Below are 19,811 nucleotides of genomic sequence, written 5' to 3' on the forward strand. Positions count from 1 at the left end.
TTGAGCATTTTCATTTGAGCAAGTCTGGTGGCTCAATAAAATTCGTCATTACGAACTGTTCTGTTTTGACAGATTCTGCCTTTTATTTCGCATTGCCTGTTTTGTTATGTTCGATGGATATTTCGATTCCATTGACTTTCAGTAGCTTTGTGCAATGTCCAGAAGTGTTAAGAATGATTATGTCACCTCTGAACATGTATATTTTGATTGCGCACTAACCCTCTAATGAGTTGTTCTAAGTTTGGTGTGGAGGAAGTTTTCAAGGATCAAGAGAGGGAGATGATACAACATGATCAAGGAGAGTGAAAGCTCTAAGCTTGGGGATGCCCCGGTGGTTCACCCCTGCATATATCAAGAAGACTCAAGCGTCTAAGCTTGGGGATGCCCAAGGCATCCCCTTCTTCATCGACAACATTATCAGGTTCCTCCCCTGAAACTATATTTTTATTCCATCACATCTTATGTGCTTTGCTTGGAGCGTCGGTTTGTTTTTGTTTTTGTTTTGTTTTAATAAAATGGATCCTAGCATTCATTGTGTGGGAGAGAGACACGCTCCACTGTTGCGTATGGACAAGTATGTCCTTAGGCTCTACTCATAATATTCATGGCGAAGTTTCTTCTTCGTTAAATTGTTATATGGTTGGAATTGGAAAATGCTACATGTAGTAATTGCTATAATGTCTTGGATAATGTGATACTTGGCAATTGTTGTGCTCATGTTTAAGCTCTTGCATCATATACTTTGCACCCATTAATGAAGAAATACATAGAGCATGCTAAAATTTGGTTTGCATATTTGGTCTCTCTAAGATCTAGATAATTTCTAGTATTGAGTTTGAACAACAAGGAAGACGGTGTAGAGTCTTATAATATTTTCAATATGTCTTTTATGTGAGTTTTGCTGCACCGCTTCATCCTTGTGTTTGTTTCAAATAGCCTTGCTAGCCTAAACCTTGTATCGAGAGGGAATACTTCTCATGCATCCAAAATACTTGAGCCAACCACTATGCCATTTGTGTCCACCATACCTACCTACTACATGGTATTTCTCCGCCATTCCAAAGTAAATTGCTTGAGTGCTACCTTTAAATTTCCATTCTTCACCTTTACAATATATAGCTCATGGGACAAATAGCCTAAAAACTATTGTGGTATTGAATATGTACTTATGCACTTTATCTCTTATTAAGTTGCTCGTTGTGCGATAACCATGTTCCTGGGGACGCCATCAACTACTCTTTGTTGAATATCATGTGAGTTGCTATGCATGTTCGTCTTGTCTGAAGTAAGGGCGATCTACCACCTTATGGTTAGAGCGTGCATATTGTTAGAGAAGAACATTGGGCCGCTAACTAAAGCCATGATCCATGGTGGAAGTTTCAGTTTTGGACATATATCCTCAATCTCATATGAGAAAATTAATTGTTGCTACATGCTTATGCATAAAAGAGGAGTCCATTATCTGTTGTCTATGTTGTCCCGGTATGGATGTCTAAGTTGAGAATAATCAATAGCGAGAAATCCAATGCGAGCTTTCTCCTTAGACCTTTGTACAGGCGGCATAGATGTACCCCTTTGTGATACTTGGTTAAAACATGTGCATTGCGATAATCCCGGTAGTCCAAGCTAATTAGGACAAGGTGCGGGCACTATTAGTATACTATGCATGAGGCTTGCAACTTGTAAGAAATAATTTACATGATACATATGCTTTATTACTACCGTTGACAAAATTGTTTCTTGTTTTCAAAATCAAAGCTCTAGCACAAATATAGCAATCGATGCTTTCCTCTTTGAAGGACCTTTCTTTTACTTTTAATGTTGAGTCAGTTCACCTATTTCTCTCCACCTCAAGAAGCAAACACTTGTGTGAACTGTGCATTGATTCCTACATATTTGCATATTGCACTTGTTATATCACTCTATGTTGACAATATCCATGAGATATACATGTTACAAGTTGAAAGCAACCGCTGAAACTTAATCTTCCTTTGTGTTGCTTCAATACTTTTACTTTGAATTATTACTTTATGAGTTAATTCTTATGCAAGACTTATTGATGCTTGTCTTGAAGTACTATTCATGAAAAGTCTTTGCTATATGATTCAGTTGTTTACTCATGTCATTTACATTGTTTTGATCGCTGCATTCACTACATATGCTTACAAATAGTATGACCAAGATTATGATGGCATGTCACTCCAGAAATTATCTTTGTTTATCGTTTACCTGCTCGGGACGAGCAGGAACTAAGCTTGGGAATGCTGATACGTCTCCGACGTATCGATAATTTCTTATGTTCCATGCCACATTATTGATGATATCTACATGTTTTATGCACACTTTATGTCATATTTGTGCATTTTCTGGAACTAACCTATTAACAAGATGCCGAAGTGCCGATTCTTTGTTTCATTGTTTTTGGTTTCAGAAATCCTAGTAAGGAAATATTCTCGGAATTGGACGAAATGAACGCCCAGGGTCCTATTTTGCCACGAAGCTTCCAGAAGACCGAAGAGTCAACGAAGTGGGGCCACGAGGTGGCCAGACCACAGGGCGGCGCGGCCCAAGCCCTGGCCACGCCGACCTATGGTGTGGGCCCCTCGTGACGCCCCTTGACCTGCCCTTCCGCCTACAAATAGCCTTCGTCGCGAAACCCCCAGTACCGAGAGCCACGATACGGAAAACCTTCCAGAGACGCCGCCGCCGCCAATCCCATCTCGGGGATTCAGGAGATCGCCTCCGGCACCCTGCCGGAGAGGGGAATCATCTCCCGGAGGACTCTACGCCGCCATGGTCGCCTCCGGAGTGATGTGTGAGTAGTCTACCCCTGGACTATGGGTCCATAGCAGTAGCTAGATGGTTGTCTTCTCCTCATTGTGCTTAATTGTCGGGTCTTGTGAGCTGCCGAACATGATCAAGATCATCTATCTGTAATTCTATATGTTGTGTTTGTTGGGATCCGATGAATAGAGAATACCATGTTATGTTGATTATCAATTTATATCTATGTGTTGTTTATGATCTTGCATGCTCTCCGTTATTAGTAGAGGCTCTGGCCAAGTTTTTGCTATTAACTCCAAGAGGGAGTATTTATGCTCGATAGTGGGTTCATGTCTCCGTGAATCTGGGGAAGTGACAGAAATCTCTAAGATTATGGATGTGTTGTTGCCACTAGGGATAAAACATTGGTGCTATGTTCGAGGATGTAGTTACTGATTACATTACGCGCAATACTTAATGCAATTGTCTGTTGTTAGTAACTTAATACTGGAAGGGGTTCGGATGATAACCTGAAGGTGGACTTTTTAGGCATAGATGCATGCTGGATAGCGGTCTATGTACTTTGTCGTAATGCCCAATTAAATCTCACTATACTCATCATAATATGTATGTGCATGGTCATGCCCTCTTTATTTGTGAATTGCCCAACTGTAATTTGTTCACCCAACATGCTGTTTATCTTATGGGAGAGACACCTCTAGTGAACTGTGGACCCCGGTCCAATTCTCTTTACTGAAATACAATCTACTGCAATATTTGTTCTACTGTTCTCTGCAAACAATCATCATCCACACTATACATCTAATCCTTTATTACAGCAAGACGGTGAGATTGACAACCTCGCTGTTTCGTTGGGGCAAAGTACTTGGTTTGTGTTGTGCAGGTTCCACGTTGGCGCCGGAATCCCTGGTGTTGCGCCGCACTACATCTCGCCGCCATCAACCTTCAACGTGCTTCTTGACTCCTACTGGTTCGATAAACCTTGGTTTCTAACTGAGGGAAACTTACTGCTGTACGCATCACACCTTCCACTTGGGGTTCCCAACGGTCGCGTGCTGTACGCGTGTCACGCGTCAGTAAGACAGGGGCTGCCGAGGGTGCTAGCTGACAGTGAGTTCGCCGGGGGGAGGATGCGGAGGCGGCGCTCGTTTGCGAGCAGGGGCGGCCGGAGATGTGGATTGAAGGGGGGCGGCAACCTGCATCGCCGGCGGGCGGCGACGGTGGAGTATGGTGGCGGTGGGGTGGGTTAGTGGGGAAGGAACTCCCGGTTCCTTTTATTTAGTTTCCACTTTTTTCTTTTTCTTTAAATGGTTTGATTTTCTTAATTGTGCTGACGTGTGGGACCCAGTCCACCTTAGCCCGGACTAGTAGGCCTACTTATCAGATTTCCTGTCAATTCGCGTTTAGCACATTCCGCAAAAAACTGAGCAAAATCTGGTGGTTTTTTGTTCCGCGAACGTAAAGTGGTGGTACATGGTAAATTTCACCATCAAAGTGGTGGTTTTATGCTATTCACTCGGATTCCACTTGAGCTAGATGATGAGGATCTTGACCACAACAAGATGGAACATCTTTCTTGATTTTGCTTGCTTGATGAAGTTTTGCAGATTGCTCCCCCATACTTCAATGTAGGAAAGCCTCTTCTTCGATATATCTTCATATATCTATGTTGATCATATGGATGGCAAGCTTCAAGCATATGATCTTTTTGAGATGGATTATCTTGAGCTTGCAATTCATTTTCTTCTTTGTTCATATTGTTGATGTCCTGAAGATAAGAGCTCACTCCATTTTCTTCTTCAAGACATACTTATCACTTGATCTTTTTCATTTTCTTCGTCTTGCAACCTTGAAACCAACATATGATTCAATCATTGATTATGAACAAATCCTACAATTATAACTTAATGCAAACATTAGTTTATAATGGTTGTAATTAAGTACCAAAACCACACACGGAGGCTTCATGCACTTTCACGTGTTGCAACACTCTCGTATGAATCTCTACTTTCCTGCAAAAAAAGGTCAACATGTGAGGTGAAGAGAAAAAAACATGCATAAGAAAGACCAAAGTTATATTTAAGCATATGTGGCATGCTGCAGTTGTTGCATGTGATTGTGGCCATCCTAGAGGAAACCTTTGGTTTTGTTGGTTGAAACTTCCCTTTCCCCCTCTCCTATTATTTCATGCCCAAGTCAATTTTGAAAATTGGTGGGTCAATGTACGGACTAGTAGTCTTTGTCCAAAAATCATTGCCATGCACGTGGTACACCGTTGGGTTATAAGCCTCCAAATACATTGGCTTTTTGAAGAAATCGCTTACAAAATCTTTGTGGTGCTGCCTGGACTGTAAATAGCAGAGATGTCATGGGTGCATGGAATTGCAGTCATGTCCCATCTCCTACAACCACAAGTATTGTTTCCCAAATACACTGCATAAACCTTTGTCTCATATATGCTCACTTGCCGCAAATCATCTATTGATGTCTTTGCAATGCAAGGTCGATCCGCTCCATTTCTTAGATTCTTTTAGCTTTTTCTGAGAAAGTTGGAGTGATGACCGACCTTCTGATGCACATGTTCTTTTAGTCTCATGCTTACTCATGATTTTATTTCTGATCCCTGCAAACATTGTCTTCACAGGTTTGCCTCTCACTCACATCCAGGATCATCTTGTTGAATACTTCACTCAGGTTATTCACAACCATGTCAGTTTTGCAATTGACATCCATTGCATACCTAGCCCAACACTCTCTAGGAATGTTGCTCAACCACTTGAGAGCTTCCTCACTTTCTTCTTCCATTAGAGTCATTGCTACATCAAAACCATGCTTGGTGTAGGAGTAGCTTGATGCTATGTGCTTTTTCAATTCCTCTCCTCCAAAACCAGCAATTTGGATTTTTTCCATAGATATGGCTAAGGCAATACCTTTGTTGTGATTTGGAAACACACGACTAATTGCATTCAGCGGGCCTTGTGTTATGAAATTGCATTAAATCAGGCCCTATAATTTGGCAAAATTGCATTTAGAAATAGATAAGTAATAGTTACGTCTAAAAATAGGTCATAAAATACCTTTTACCTATCAGATATTATAGTGTAGTTTCCAAACTTGGGAGACACCTCTCCGTTGCTGCCTAGCTGGGCAAGAAACCAAACCAGATGGCTTTGTCTTTGTCAACAAGTCCAAAGGCAATATGGTATATATATTACAGGGGTACCACTAAAAAAAGATCAACCTTCTCAAAGGTCCAGTCCAACCGGAGCGACGTTGTCCGTACGACACGTGGTCAGCTTTCCGTGTGCGTAGCCGCGACAGTTCCTCTCGCGCGCTTCTCTCGCGCACGCATGCGCAACCGTAACTCACCTCCGCTCCCGCATGTACTTCCGTGCGCGCGCGTAGCTTCTCCCGTCGGCAAGTGCTTAGAGCATCTCCACTCGTCTCCCCGATAAGCCCCCCACGAGCCGTTTTTTACATCCGGACGGCGAAAAACGGTCCAGTCGCGCCCCCAGGTTCTCATTTTCGTCCGGAAAACAGCCTAATTTCGTCCGGACTCCCCGGGCCATCCTCGGTTTCCCGGGGATCTCTCGGGGACTCCGGATGGAGCAAAACCAACCGCCCACGCCCACGTGTCTCCTCTTTCGTCCGGACTCTCCGGGCCATCCTCTTTTTCCCCGAGAAACGCCGCTTAGGGAGCACACAACTGGAAATATACTGCCCCCCACGCTAAATTTTCGTCCAATCCGGACAAAAATTTCGCCAGATTTGGGCGTGAAGAGCGCGAACGAGTGGGATGCTCTTAGCCCATGAGCAATACGTACGTACGTAGCCCCTGTAGCCCTGCATGCATCGCTTGGCTTTATTTTCTTTTTAGTATCGATCAGCTTCTTTTAATACAAGTACAATTAGCCATAACCACGCAGGCGAGTACAGTTACGTGCACCACGCAATTACAGTTACATACAACACGCGAGTACAGTTACGTGCACCACGCGAGTACAGTCGCGCACATGAGATAGGTACAGTCGCGCACATCAGTAAGTACAGTCGCGCACACGAACGAGTACAGGTACAGTCGCTCACACGAGACAGGTACAGTGGCGCACACGAGTAAGTACAGTCGCCTACACGAGCGAGTACAGGTACAGTCGTCCACATAAGATAGGTACAGTTGCGCACACGAACGAGTACATGTACAGTCGCTCACATAAGACAGGTACAGTCGCGCACACGAGTAAGTACAGTCGGCTACACGAGCGAGTACAGATACAGTCGTCCACATAAGACAGGTACAATCGCGCATACGAACGAGTACATGTACAGTTGCTCACACGAGTAAAGGGAAAAATGCACTAAATACCTTCAAAACATAAATAATTATCAGTTCATGCACGAGTACAGTTAGATACAGAACACGAATACAACCATAGTAGTATAGGAAGTACGAAAAAAAAGTATCTCGAAACCTATTAACATGGGATCTAGTTTTGAAGATCTCGACGAGAGGATCTCAAAAGTGAAAACGGTTCGTCATTTGGACTTACGGTTCTCAAGATATTTCATTTTGAAAAAACGAATATATGAAAAAAGGGAAAAACTGACACAACTCAGCTCTTCTCTCTCCTCCCTCGTCCCCACCTTGTTTCCCCTTGCGACACGTGGCGAGCAGGGAGACTACCTCCCAGGGATTTTCTGACACCACAGCGCGCCACTTGTCACATGCGGAGCGAGTTATCTTCCCTTCGCGAAGGTCGGCCTTTTTTTAGCGATTTCGTATATTACACATGTTACATGTACATGGTCCGAGGCCTAAAACTTTCAAGGGCCTGTGCAGCTGCACAAATGCACTGGGTTGGGCCTGATGATGACAAACGTTATTTTGCGGCCAATTTCACGAAAATTAACAATCCATGTGGTGAAATCTTGATTTATCCTCTTGTGCTTTGTTTGATTTTCTTTTACGTTTCACTCTGTAGAATTCCATTGGAATTCATATCTATCCCACTCTGTAGTATGCTGAACGTACTTTCATCGTGGTGAGAGTGCAGGTCGATAGACGTTGGTGGTGGAAGGTCTAAAGCGCGTGGTCTCTTTCTCTCATACGGCTGGCGACTAGTTCCATCTCCGTCGGTCCGCATAGCCGATTATCCATCATGGCGGCGAGCACGCGTTGTCGGGCCACTCTAACCTCCCCTTTGACGACGACGCTCCAAACCTGAAGCGAGCAAGTTCAGTCTCCGTCTCCTGATCCAAGAGAACACGCATGCGGCCGCTGCTAGCTAGTACGCCCCGCCGGCACTGACAACGATGGAGATTCGATCGTTTCGGGTCGTCGTCCCCACCACGATCGACCAATCGAGCGAGCCCTGCGCGCGCGGGAACTACGTATTGCCCTCTCGCACGCACGCGCCGCCAACCGCCGGGAACACGCCCGTCCTCTGGTTGCGTCGCATCATACACTTCCGATGTCGAATTCTTCGCCGGTAGATCGCGGTAGTGGTGCCACTGCCGCATCTCCCCGCCCCGCGTGCTTGCCTGCATCTGCATGACCCATCAGATCTTCCCAACAGCGCGACTCTGTGTGTACGTGAGTGTGTGTGTCTCTCTCTCTCTCTGATCATGGAGCCGTGCCCATGCTACACGGCCGGGGAAGCTGGATCTCTGCTGAGAGAGAGAGGTCGACGATCAGGCTTTTCAGCGCTTGCAGTTTCCCTTTCTTTCCTTTTATCACTCCGGCCCTCCTTTTCTACACGCTGCTTTTCACATCTGTAAGCTAGCTTAGGTGCAGTGGCGGTGTGCTTGTGTGCCTCATGGATAAAATCGAATCAGCTGGTAACAGACAGAATCAAACGTTCAGAACGGCTGTGATGCATTCATGCATATACCACGGCAATGGTGGTCAAGATATTGCCATTCGCTCCACAAAATATTCCTCTCCACGACGCTCGGGGAACAGAGGATCTCCAACATTTATGACTTCATACTGACGACACCAGGACGTGATCGCACAGTAGTCTATTCATATAGGGTTGAAGATAGAATTAGACTAGCTAGTCATCATTAGCTCGCGCCGACAGGGGATTAGCATTGGGCGACAAAAAAGATGGACAAAAAGATTCATCAGCTCATTTTATTATAGCTACATCTGCATGTAGTTTTCCCCACATGATTAGAGTGAATAAGTATTGTCATAAGTTAACTTCAAAAGGTGCATTTTTTCTTACAAGGTTGATGTGTCCTATAGCAATCCGTGATTCCACACGGAAGTACAACACGCCATGTGGTTATCTTCGAGCATCTCTAGCAGGGACCAGGGACGGTAAAAACATGACCAATAAAAAAAGGGTTTTAGGGATAAACCCTAACCAAAGCTAGGACTAAAAGTGCATCAACTTCAATTTAACCATTTGTGTACATAACAACTTTAATTTAAATTCAGTTTCAAAATGTACACACTTGAACTGTCATGCTTCAAGGATGATATCAAATATGAGCCTGACACAAATATGTGAAACTAACTATATATGAGATGATATATCACACTTAAATCTTCAAGGATATCAAAAAATAAACATAAGTGAGATCTCAAATATAAATAAGTAATACACACTGATATAATGATGCATCCTGATGTTCGTTTCCTGTAAGGGAAGCTAATCCCAACTGGATAGGTGTGGCTTAGAGCATCTCTAGCGGATACCTCATCCGGGCGAATCGTGTATCATAACGAATAGGTTTAACCGCATCGGAAATTTTGTGCGTGAAAAGTATTGCGGCGGAACAGAGATCCCGTATAGTAGTACCGCATAATATATGCGCTACAGTTATGCGGGATCTGTTTCGGCGCGACATATGGTATACCGTAAATCACGGTATTGATCAAGATCATGGTTTAAGACGTGTGCATCACATAAATCTAAAATTAAAACACACATAGTTCAAGATAGAAACAATGTTTGACACAAAAGCAAATAAAGACGAGATAGCATAGGATAGACGATATATTATTGAAACATTGTGGAGAAAACCGAAGATGGAGGACCATTCCCGCCGTCACCACAGTTGGCACCCTACCATTTGTTCATGCTTCATCCGAGCTTGTGTCTTGGTCGGTGGCGCGAAGGAAGCACCGGTGGACACTACCGCCGTAGCTTGTGTCTGTTTAGCCAAAATTTTGGTCCCAGAACTTCTTGCTACATGTTTTTGTAGCTTCCTTTTTTATGTAATATTTGACATAATTATATGCTGACTTAATGCTACTTAATGATGTAAATGTGGATGTAACTATGTCCTGGTTATTCGTATCCCTAATGTGATCATGTTAATATGTAATTCACGTGTGAATTATTTATATACATATGAATATTTGGTGACAATTTTTGATTCTTTTTAATATTTAGCAAAATCGTTATATGGCTTTAGTTGCGCTATAGCCCGGTTATAGCCTTTCGTAGATTCTGAGATTGCCGCCGCCATAGGCTATAGCCCGCTATTTTAAACCATGAAAAAAAAATCAGCTACCGCGTATTTACCGTATCTGTTCGGGACTTTATTTCGGCCTGGTACCGCATATTGATGGTCATTTTCCAGTTTTCACCTGGATGGAATATCTACTAGAGATGCTCTTACCACGATGGAACCCCATATTTCACTGAATGCTCCTTCTTTTTAAGCCCCTTGTGGGCATTATATTGGCAAAAATGCTTAGAGTTTTGCTTGCTGCAGATTCATTGTGTTTGGAGCAAGATAATATTCCTCAATGTCATAATTATTGTCGCCGTTTTAGTTCAAATTTGAATTAAAAGTGGGATGTGTTTGTGTCCAAGATTGCTCTACCAAAGTTTTAACAAGCCAATATTTTGGTTGAGCTATTCCTTGCCCACAAATTAGGTAACGTTGGATAAAAAAATGAACTAAAGTTGATAGTGCAACATTGACAAGCCAAAATGTTGGCAACTATCAAAATAACAACCAGTCTTTTGGTCATTACTCATTGCCAAAAAAATTGGTAGGGTATGTTTTGATTGAAATCTAAAATTCTAAACACACCCTAAAACCAAGACAAAAATTGTAGACGGAGAGAAGTACTAAATATGAGCCATTTCGGAGGCAAAATGAACCCATCTCGTAAATTATGGCTTGCAATCCCCTCTCAACTTAATTGAGGTATCGCGGCCATTTTGGATTTTGCCTCATAAAAGAGTACCCCTCCAGCCAAAGTGAAAAAGTTACTGCATCTTTCCCAAAAAATTGTAAACACGTCCTTTAGTATGACCACTCTTAAAGCCTGGATGGAACAGTACAACTTTCCCTGACCCATTTCTTCACCAAAGCAAAAGTAGTAAATTAGAAGAAAGGAGGGAGCAGAAAAAAAGCGGCCCGAAAAAGAAAACAAGTAAAGGTGGACAGTGAGTAGAGGCAAAATAAAACAAATGACTTATTTCAAGCTTCTTCCATTCCACTAAGTCTAGCTCTCCTCTTCTAGTGCCATGAGATTCTCTCTCTTCTCCAAAGGGGCACAAGCTTTCTCCTCTCTCTAAAGGTTGACCTCAAGGAGTAGAGAATCCTGGAGAGGGTTCAAAAGCCAGAGAGAGGTACTGAGGTGAGTGGGAGCTTGGTGTTGCTTGGTGCTAGCATATCAGGGAATATGGATAGGGGACTCATCCACAAATCATCACCACTAGTGGGGGAGATGGGTGAAGGCCATGGATGGTGGAGCGTGAATAATTTCAGGCCCCCCTTTGAGCAGCACAATCCTTCTATTCTCTTGCCCTCCACCACCGCCGCCTCCTCCTCCTCCTCCTCCCATATCAGTTCTTTCTCTTCTTTGCTTCTGTCGAATCACTATCCACTGCCTACGACTAGCACTGCACCTTGGCATGACAGCAGCAGTAGCAACCAAGGTCAGCAGCTCCAGGATCCATGGAGTCATCTCGTCATGTATGTAACTCTCTATCTATGTATCTCTCTCTCTCTCTCTGATCACAGTGCTGTGTTCTTGATATTGGTGACTTAATACGCCATCTATGGTATTTTATTCATTTTTATGTATTTTTTCTAAATTAAGTACTGCATGCAAACGCAAAATTTCAGTTAACCCTGTGTATGGATTGTTTATAGGTCACCCGGTGGCAGTGGTGGATTGGCTAATAGTGAAGAGAGGTACAAGAACTGGGAAGGCCAGGCGCTGTTTCCTACTGCCGGGGAAGAAGCAGAAGATCGGAGTAGCGCCGGCTACAGCTACAGGGCCACAGTTAGCCATGGGAGAAGCCAAGCTTGTGATGAGATCCAATTGGCAATGTCATCTCCACCTCCGTGGGCCAGAGGTGTCCAGCAGCACCACAACACCCTGCAGCAGCAAGCTTCCTCCCCTAGGTCTTCCTCCATCACCTCCACCACCTCCCTCGGAAGCAGCATGTTTGAGTTCTCAAACCACAGTTCTCCACGTGAGGTATCATTTTGCTAGCTCAAGCCTGAAATTGAGGTGAATTAATCCGAATTATGAATGCAAGTTTCACTACATAGAAATAGTACACTGGTAAAAAAATTGCTAATGATTAGTTAAGTTTGTGGAAATGAAAGCTTATTAACTTTGTTGGATCCTTTTGTGTTTCCCCTAGTGTCTCAGCACAGCATCTGGAACAGCTTTCAAGAAGGCTAGGACCCAAGAACCCTCTCCAGCACAATCTATTGTTAAGGTACTCTCTCTCTCTCTCTCTCTCTCTCTCTCTCTCTCTCTCTCTCTCTCTCTCTATCTCTATCTCTATCTACTCTCTCAATGAGCATGGGCCACCCGCCCTGAGCAAGCTAGCTTTGAAGCATATACATGCATGCTGAAATGGACAGGCATGGAATCATTGTGGAGTGAGAGAGAAGATGAGATAGGCTGTCGTTGGGATGATGACATTCTCAGTATCTTTTGCTTGGTCTTTTGCTCAGGTGAGAAAGGAGAAGCTAGGGGATAGAATAACTGCCCTTCACCAGCTTGTCTCCCCATTTGGGAAGGTATATATCATCAACATCCTCTTCAGGTCTACAAGTTTCACCATATTAGTACACTCTAGCTACCCCTTATCTATAACTATCATTGATGAATGAGTTAAAATTAGCACCTGGACGTACTTATTTTGACGAACAGAGTAGTATAAACAATGTATTGGTATGCTGAAGTTACTCATGATAGAACAATTACAACATGGTATAAGGGCAGCTAATGGATTCTTCCTTGTCCATGAATAGATGGCCAATCCAAGAGAAGGAACCATTTAGAAAGGCGACTGACAGAACAATATTATTATATGATATGATCCCATAATGTGTAGTTGATTGCAATGCCATTTTGGCCCTCCTCAGATCTGTTGTTAATTGTGCATAGAATGATTAGACCATGTTGTACTAAGATAGAAACATGTCTCGGGCCCATATTAAGAGGCGTGCCATTTTAGCATTTTATATACCATGAACCCATAATATAAATTTTGGTCTTGTGTTTGGCCTCCTCTTTTTTAAAATGACAAGGAGAGTTTGATAAGATTAAATCTAAAATTAAAATTTTCGGTACCAGACGGGCCTAAGAAAACCATTTCAGTACAAAAAAAATGTAGTGTTTTTTACTTTTTAGAGAATATTGAAAATCAATCAATTCTAGGGAATTGAGTACTAGACTATAGATATAAATTTTGGCCTTGTGTTTGGCCTCCTATTCATAATCAAAATGACAAGAAGGTCTTTTGCATAGTCGTTGTGAAATATTTGTAACAGAAGCTTGTGCTTTGTATTACTACCGGTCTCTGCATCATACGACACATCATTAGGTTAACTACATCACACAAACGTATCAGGTAGAAGTATTATAATTGGTTTTGTTGAATAATGAAAGAGAAATTCTCCAGTGCTCTGCATCCAAAGATTTCACAATATTTTTCAAATGGAAATATGCAATGGGGTGGTGTCGCTTGTTTCTAGCTAGCTGTGATGATACTATACAAAATAGTATCCGAGTAAAAAGAAGATCTATTGTCCCAGAGAAAAATACAAAAAAGAGATCCTGACATGGGCTAACCTCTCTTTTGTGGCAGACTGACACAGCGTCTGTACTCCTTGAAGCCATTGGGTACATCAGATTCCTACACGGTCAAATTGAGGTCGGTCTCTCTCACTGACTCTCACTCTCTTTCTCTCTCTCTTCCATGGCTTCACGCAGCACGCGTGCCCATACCACCAGGTTTTTTAGCTCCCAAGCAATACATCCATCCATCAACACATAAAGTATACCGCCAGGTTTATGTGCTCCCAAGCATTTTTTTCCTTGTTCGTTTTGATGCTTTTCGGAGATAGCTCCATCGCTGTGCACCGACGAGCTAACTACACATGTGCAAGTGAAACAAAAAGAGGCAGATACATAATGTTTGCGTGCTTGAAAAAGCTGCGTGCGTGCCTCCGCATTGCATGCATGCATGCTGCTGGTCCTCTGCGACCTTGCAAATCTCTTTGGCAACAGTGTGCATGTCTATTGGAAAAGGGACAAATATGCTTCCTGGGCACACTGTTTCTTAGCCTCGATCCATATACAGCAGGTTTCTTTTCCTAGGTAGTAGTATAAGTTTCCAGTTTGAATTTATAAATTTCCTGTGTACACGCAGGGTTTGAGCTCACCATACCAGCTCGGCGGCGGCAATGGAAGCGGGGGCTCCATGTCCAAGCAGCAGCACGAAGCCACTGTGAGTACCGTAGTTCCTAGTATTCTCTCCTGCTCAACTTATCTCGATTGTGCTACGGGTGCTCTGTTGGGCGTTCGGTTCCAACGAACTGATCAGTTCGGTGCTAGGAAATTTCGGTTGTCGGAAATCAAGCAACGATCGATCAATAGCAATAATTGTTGTAACCAAGGCATCGGTTCCTCAATCAATTGGTTAGGTGTTCGGTCTCGGTCATTTCGGCTTCGATTCAGGTTCGTTTGGTTCGTATCCACCCCTAGTTGTCCATAGGGCTGCAAAGAACTCAAGATCGGCTCGTCTTTTAGTTGGACTTGAGATTGCCTCAAAAATAAACGAGCAAGTATGAGTCTTTTATAGCTTGATCATAAATCGACCTTGAGCCAACACTAGCCCGCTTGATTAAGCTCGATCGATAGCCTAAAAGAGTATAATTGTATGCAATAGTTATGTATATATTAAAATATGATAATTAATTACTTTATATGATGTGGATGGATTTGTTCCTTCTACTTTCGATGAAATTTAATTGAGCAAATATAATAGTTTACTTTGGATGTGAGTTTTCTTCCTTCTATATACAAGAAATATTGAAGATTTAATTGTTTTTCATAGCTCGAAGCTAGCTTGAAGATTTACTGTTTTTCATATACATAGCCCGCACCCAGAAACCCAGAAACCCTAGTTCCTCCCGCCGCCGCCGCTGGCGGCGCCGCCGGGCAAAGGCCGCGGGGTGTGGCGGCGGCGGCGGGCTTCCCTCATGGCGCGGTGGGGACGGCGGCTGGGTCCTCCCCTCGAAACAGCGGCGGCGGCTTCCTGCCTCCCGTGATGGTGGGGCGGCGGCGGTGGACTTCCGGCCTCCCGTGTGATGGCGGGGCGGCGGCGGTCGGAGGATGGAGGGGCGACAGTGGCCTATGTGCTGCAGCCTCCCCTGCCTCCCGGCGGCGGCACACTGGTGGCAGCTGGTGGTGGGATGGAGCGCCATCCCCTCCGCTTCTCGCCGGTGCGAGGGGGTGATCTTCGGATTCTCCCGCGGTACGAGGACGCCCGGGGCAGCATCCTCGGGTTCGAAGGTGGAGGCGGCCTTCTTCTTCGCCGGAGGAGGTCGGCTGGTTACTGGGGTGGCGGATCACGAGATCCCTCTACCCCGGTGATGAAGATCTAGTCGACGGCGAGTTAGCGGCGAAGGGGCCACCGGTGAACACCGAGCCTTGACTTCGTTCTTGGCAGATGATGGCGGCGGCTATTGGCGTCGTTCCCTTGCGAAGGCATCATCTTTGCTGGCCTCTCCATTCGCTCTCGCCGAGTAGGGTACTTGCGGCTGTCGGTGAAAACCGTGCCATGATTGGCGGGCGGTGGCGGCGTTAAGCGTCGCTTCCTTCTTGAAGGCATCGTCGTCGCAGTCTGCGGGTACTCACTCGTGCTGCTCCGGGGGAAACCCTAGATCCAGCCAGGATTGGACGATGACGGCGCACCCTGCGTCGTGTTACCTCCTGAGGCATCGTTTTTGGAGTAGTGGCTAGATGGAGGTGGTTTTTGGTGGAGTGGTGTTCATCTACCACGTTATCGTCGATGTTTCTCAGCGGCGTGGAGCTGCGGGGTATTGAAGACGGGCGAGGATTGTTGGACGCGTGCAGGATGGTGAAGCTGTTTGGTGTTATGGTGACATCTACGGCGGGCCTGGCATGGTCAATGCGTTGATCTCGCTTGGAGCGCACCCTCAGGGTTTTGCTTCTTGGATGATGTGTGTTGGTGTACCGTCAGGGAGTATGGCCTTGTTCATGGTCCCCCTTCATCGTAGGTATAGCGAGTTGTCGCTAGGAAGGTGGCTTCGAGTTGATCTTTGTATTCCTCTTGTAAGGCATTGCGAATAATTTAATAAAGAAGAAAGCTGTGTGCATCCTTTGGATGCAGAGGCTGGAGTTATGCTCCTTGATCTAAGCTAAAATCGACTCGGGATCAGCACAAGCTAAGTATTAACCAAAATTTACAGCTCGACCTTTAACTCAAAGTTGCCTGAGCTCGCTGAAATTTTGGTACCAGCCGAGCTAACTCTCTGGAGCTCGACTCAAAGTTGCGCGAGCTTGGACGTACTAGTACGCTGAAGGGTAGCTGCCCGGCCCAGGCAGCACGCCCCCTGCGTGTGGCACAATTCCCGACGTTAGCTAGCTGCTGCCTGCAGCTGCAGGTGATCATCATGGCTCATCGTATCTGCGCGCCTTCATGCGCACATCACATCGCAACGCATCTTTGCCCCGGCCCAGCCCTCTGTCTCTATCTGGTAAATAAGGCTGTACCTCGGTCAACATGGGAGAAAGCTATCTCTCAACATTGTCATTTGCGATATCGTAGCTGGGTCGCTACGCTGCCTGTTTGGCTTGCAGTTTGACTAGGATGCCATGGCGCTCTAGGTTTTCGCCACAGCGTCTCACCCTAATCGCGGGTTTATCATCACCGAGTTCTTTTTTTGGTCTGTGCAAGCTGCTTTTTCCACCATCAAGTATATATCCCAGTTTGTATCCACCTCGGTACAATGTGTAGATCCATCCCAGATTTCTGCCCAACATATAAAACAAGCGATTGGTGCTGAAAGTGGGTACGTCGTACGTTGTCAACTACCATTTGGCATCCATACATTTGTCCGGATCTCAACTTGTACAGTGGTACACACTTGTTGTATCTATGTTCTTGGCAGCTCTAGCTATATGGTAGCACATATATTTTCTTCATACGTACCTCAATGGCGGGTTACACAGTACGTACTTACATACATATATATACCGACCAGCTTAGTTAAGCTTACATCATGCATGCATGCTTGACAGCTTTAGAGATCCTAACTATCATTGGCCTCACTTAACTAACCTTCAGTTTTACATTAATCAACTACGCATTGGGGTCACTATATTATTCTTCTGAAGTTCTGATCCATGCATGAATTGACACATGCACCGACTCTGCAAGACTGCAGAGTTGATTAGACTACATTAATTATCTGCTAATGGCAGAGCAAGCACATTAGAAAAGCCTACGCAAAATGATATTTATACAAAGCATCATATCTTTGTGAGATCTTTCGATTAAAGTACAGACATAAGCTTTATGCCTGACCAACCAATATATATTCCTATCGATAAAAAGGTGGCTGATTCCCTTAAAACCGTCCTTATAATTTACAGGCGCAACAGGGAGAAAGGAACAACATATTTCCAGAAGAGCCTGGCCAGGTATAGTTAACTACTCATTTGCTTCTGACTAAACATGCTTTCTTTTATGGGATCTATACCCAACTGATCACCAAGTAATAAAGCACAAAAGATCGATGATCCTTTTCTTCCCAAAGGGGGGCTTTAGTTCGTCTAAAAAGCCTTGCTTTAATTGGCCCATAAAAGCATCCGGAAAAGTTAATCATGCAGGGGCCAGTACTTGTCGCTAGCTTTACACCTTTAACTATTTCACAGCAAAGCTACCTGCTATATAGCTTTTGTTCCCTAATACTACAGTGATGCCTTTTGAGGTGGTTAATTAGCAATTTACTTACTTACAAGCAGCTGTTACATGACAAAGCCTCGAGGAAGAGAGGACACCCTGACCAGGTACGCATCGCTCGATCATATCCTCGTTTAATTATGCATGTATGGTTCTAGAATGTTGAAATACATGGGTTCCTGGCGAAAAGTGCTTTTGACTCCCGAGCTCCAGTGCTCTCGCTACTTTTAAAAAAAATTAAAAATATTTATTAGTTATCAAAAAATCTGAAAAATAATTCTGTAGATTGTTAGTGATACATCTCACAATCATGAAAAATCTCAACCCAAAATTCTTTTTACTTTGAGCTAGACAAAAATAACAAATCTGACATGTTTTTGTAGATTTGAAAATGACTACTCAGATCTGCACTTTTGTCTTTTTTGTGTAGCTTAAAATATAAAGTATTTGAAATTGATATTTTACACGTTTGTGAGATACATTATTGGCTATATGCAGATATTTTTTCCAGAATTTTTTGAAACTCAAAAATATGATTTTTAATTTATTTTAAAAACGAGATCACTGGTGCCCATGTGCACCAAATCTCTATCCGGTTCCTGGCTGCTAATTGACAATTTGCTATGACACATTCAGGATGTAAGCTGCAGTGGTGAGGAAGCAAAGAAGGATCTGAAGAGTAGGGGGCTGTGCCTTGTCCCGGTGAGCTGCACGCTGGACTTTGGCGCGGACGCCGGTCCTGCGGATTACTGGACGGCGGCGCCGCCTTTTGGGATGGGATTCGGCCGCTAGATGCACGGAGCAATCGATCATGGTTGTGGAAGCAGCAAGGTGTCGGTCGGGTGACTTGGAGAACCGAGATATATACCTGTACCTGTTAAATGATAGTCATATGCGTGCATGAATTGTAGCATAACATCAAGAGCAGCCATCCTGCTGAAAAGATGTTTAAGGCTGGTTCCTCTTGATGCTATGCATGCACGCATTCGTGCATGTACATGCGTTGTACATGCACTAGCTTGGGGTAGTGAATCATCGGTCTAACAGAGTATATAACTGTTAGTGTGTGTGATCGATCTGGTTGAATATTAGAGATTGGTCAATTTGGATGCAGAGGAGAAAATGCGTCAGACGACAGACGGTAGAGCTACTAGCTTTGCTAGTGTTCATCAGATAGCGTCACCTTAATTTGCAAGGCTTATTATATGTTGTGCATACATGCGTGGTAGCCGTATCGGGAATGGTCATGATCACTGGCTGTAAAATGTGTATTTCTGTTTTATTACTGCATTTGTCGAGATTAATCACACTTCCAATTTGCGCGGCTCTTCTTTTTTAATGAAACATTTGTATTTCAGTAAGACATAATCTTTAGATGAAAGGCTAGAAGGGAATTTGGTGCACCTAAGCACCAATGCTCCCACCACATGTTTGTGTGTGATTCGTTGGGCCAAGCGTTGATAACTGTGCTAGGATGCATTTTCATGGAATACAAGCACACCTAATCTATAATCTTTTATATCTAAATAGGAGCTCCCACTAGGTGATTTCTCTCAACATGCAAGCATGCCACATCATCGACCTGCCACCTCACCAAAATCTCTAAATATAATCCTGATTCTTTTTTATATCTAAATAGGAGCCCCCACTAGGTGATTTCTCTCAACATGCAAGCATGCCAGTATGCCATATCATCAACCTGCCACCTCACCAAAATCTCTAGATATAATCCTGATTCTTTTTTAGAGAAACTCCCCCAACTTAGCAATAAAAGGGTCATTAAGTCTTACTAACCAACAAGTATTTTTATCTTCTTTTTTA

The 19,811-nt window shown here is 44.0% G+C and overlaps 1 protein-coding gene across 2 annotated transcripts; it reads left to right on the top strand.

Annotated features, from left to right (window-relative positions):
• Positions 1–11,233: 11,233 nt before the first annotated feature.
• LOC127320949 (uncharacterized) lies at positions 11,234–19,294 on the top strand. 2 transcript variants are annotated; one of them, XM_051350012.1, is made up of 9 exons: positions 11,235–11,727; positions 11,908–12,238; positions 12,408–12,485; positions 12,727–12,792; positions 13,866–13,931; positions 14,430–14,507; positions 17,681–17,728; positions 18,053–18,097; positions 18,627–19,294. In XM_051350012.1, the coding sequence occupies exons 1-9, from the start codon at positions 11,435–11,437 to the stop codon at positions 18,780–18,782; spliced, it is 1,161 nt and encodes a 386-aa protein (XP_051205972.1). In that variant the 5' UTR covers positions 11,235–11,434; the 3' UTR covers positions 18,783–19,294. The 2 variants fall into 2 exon arrangements, with proteins under 2 accessions (XP_051205973.1, XP_051205972.1); XM_051350013.1 differs by lacking the exon at positions 13,866–13,931 and having other exon boundaries at positions 11,234–11,727.
• The last annotated feature ends 517 nt before the right edge of the window (positions 19,295–19,811 follow it).

This window comes from Lolium perenne, chromosome 6 (assembly GCF_019359855.2).
Source record: "Lolium perenne isolate Kyuss_39 chromosome 6, Kyuss_2.0, whole genome shotgun sequence".
NCBI lineage: Eukaryota > Viridiplantae > Streptophyta > Magnoliopsida > Poales > Poaceae > Lolium > Lolium perenne.

Coding starts and splice junctions, on each gene's coding strand:
- LOC127320949 (XM_051350012.1), top strand. CDS start 11,435: ATGGATAGGGGACTCATCCACAAATCATCACCACTAGTGGGGGAGATG. Junction 12,239..12,407: donor ACCACAGTTCTCCACGTGAG/GTATCATTTTGC, acceptor TGTTTCCCCTAG/TGTCTCAGCACAGCATCTGG. Junction 12,486..12,726: donor CAGCACAATCTATTGTTAAG/GTACTCTCTCTC, acceptor TCTTTTGCTCAG/GTGAGAAAGGAGAAGCTAGG.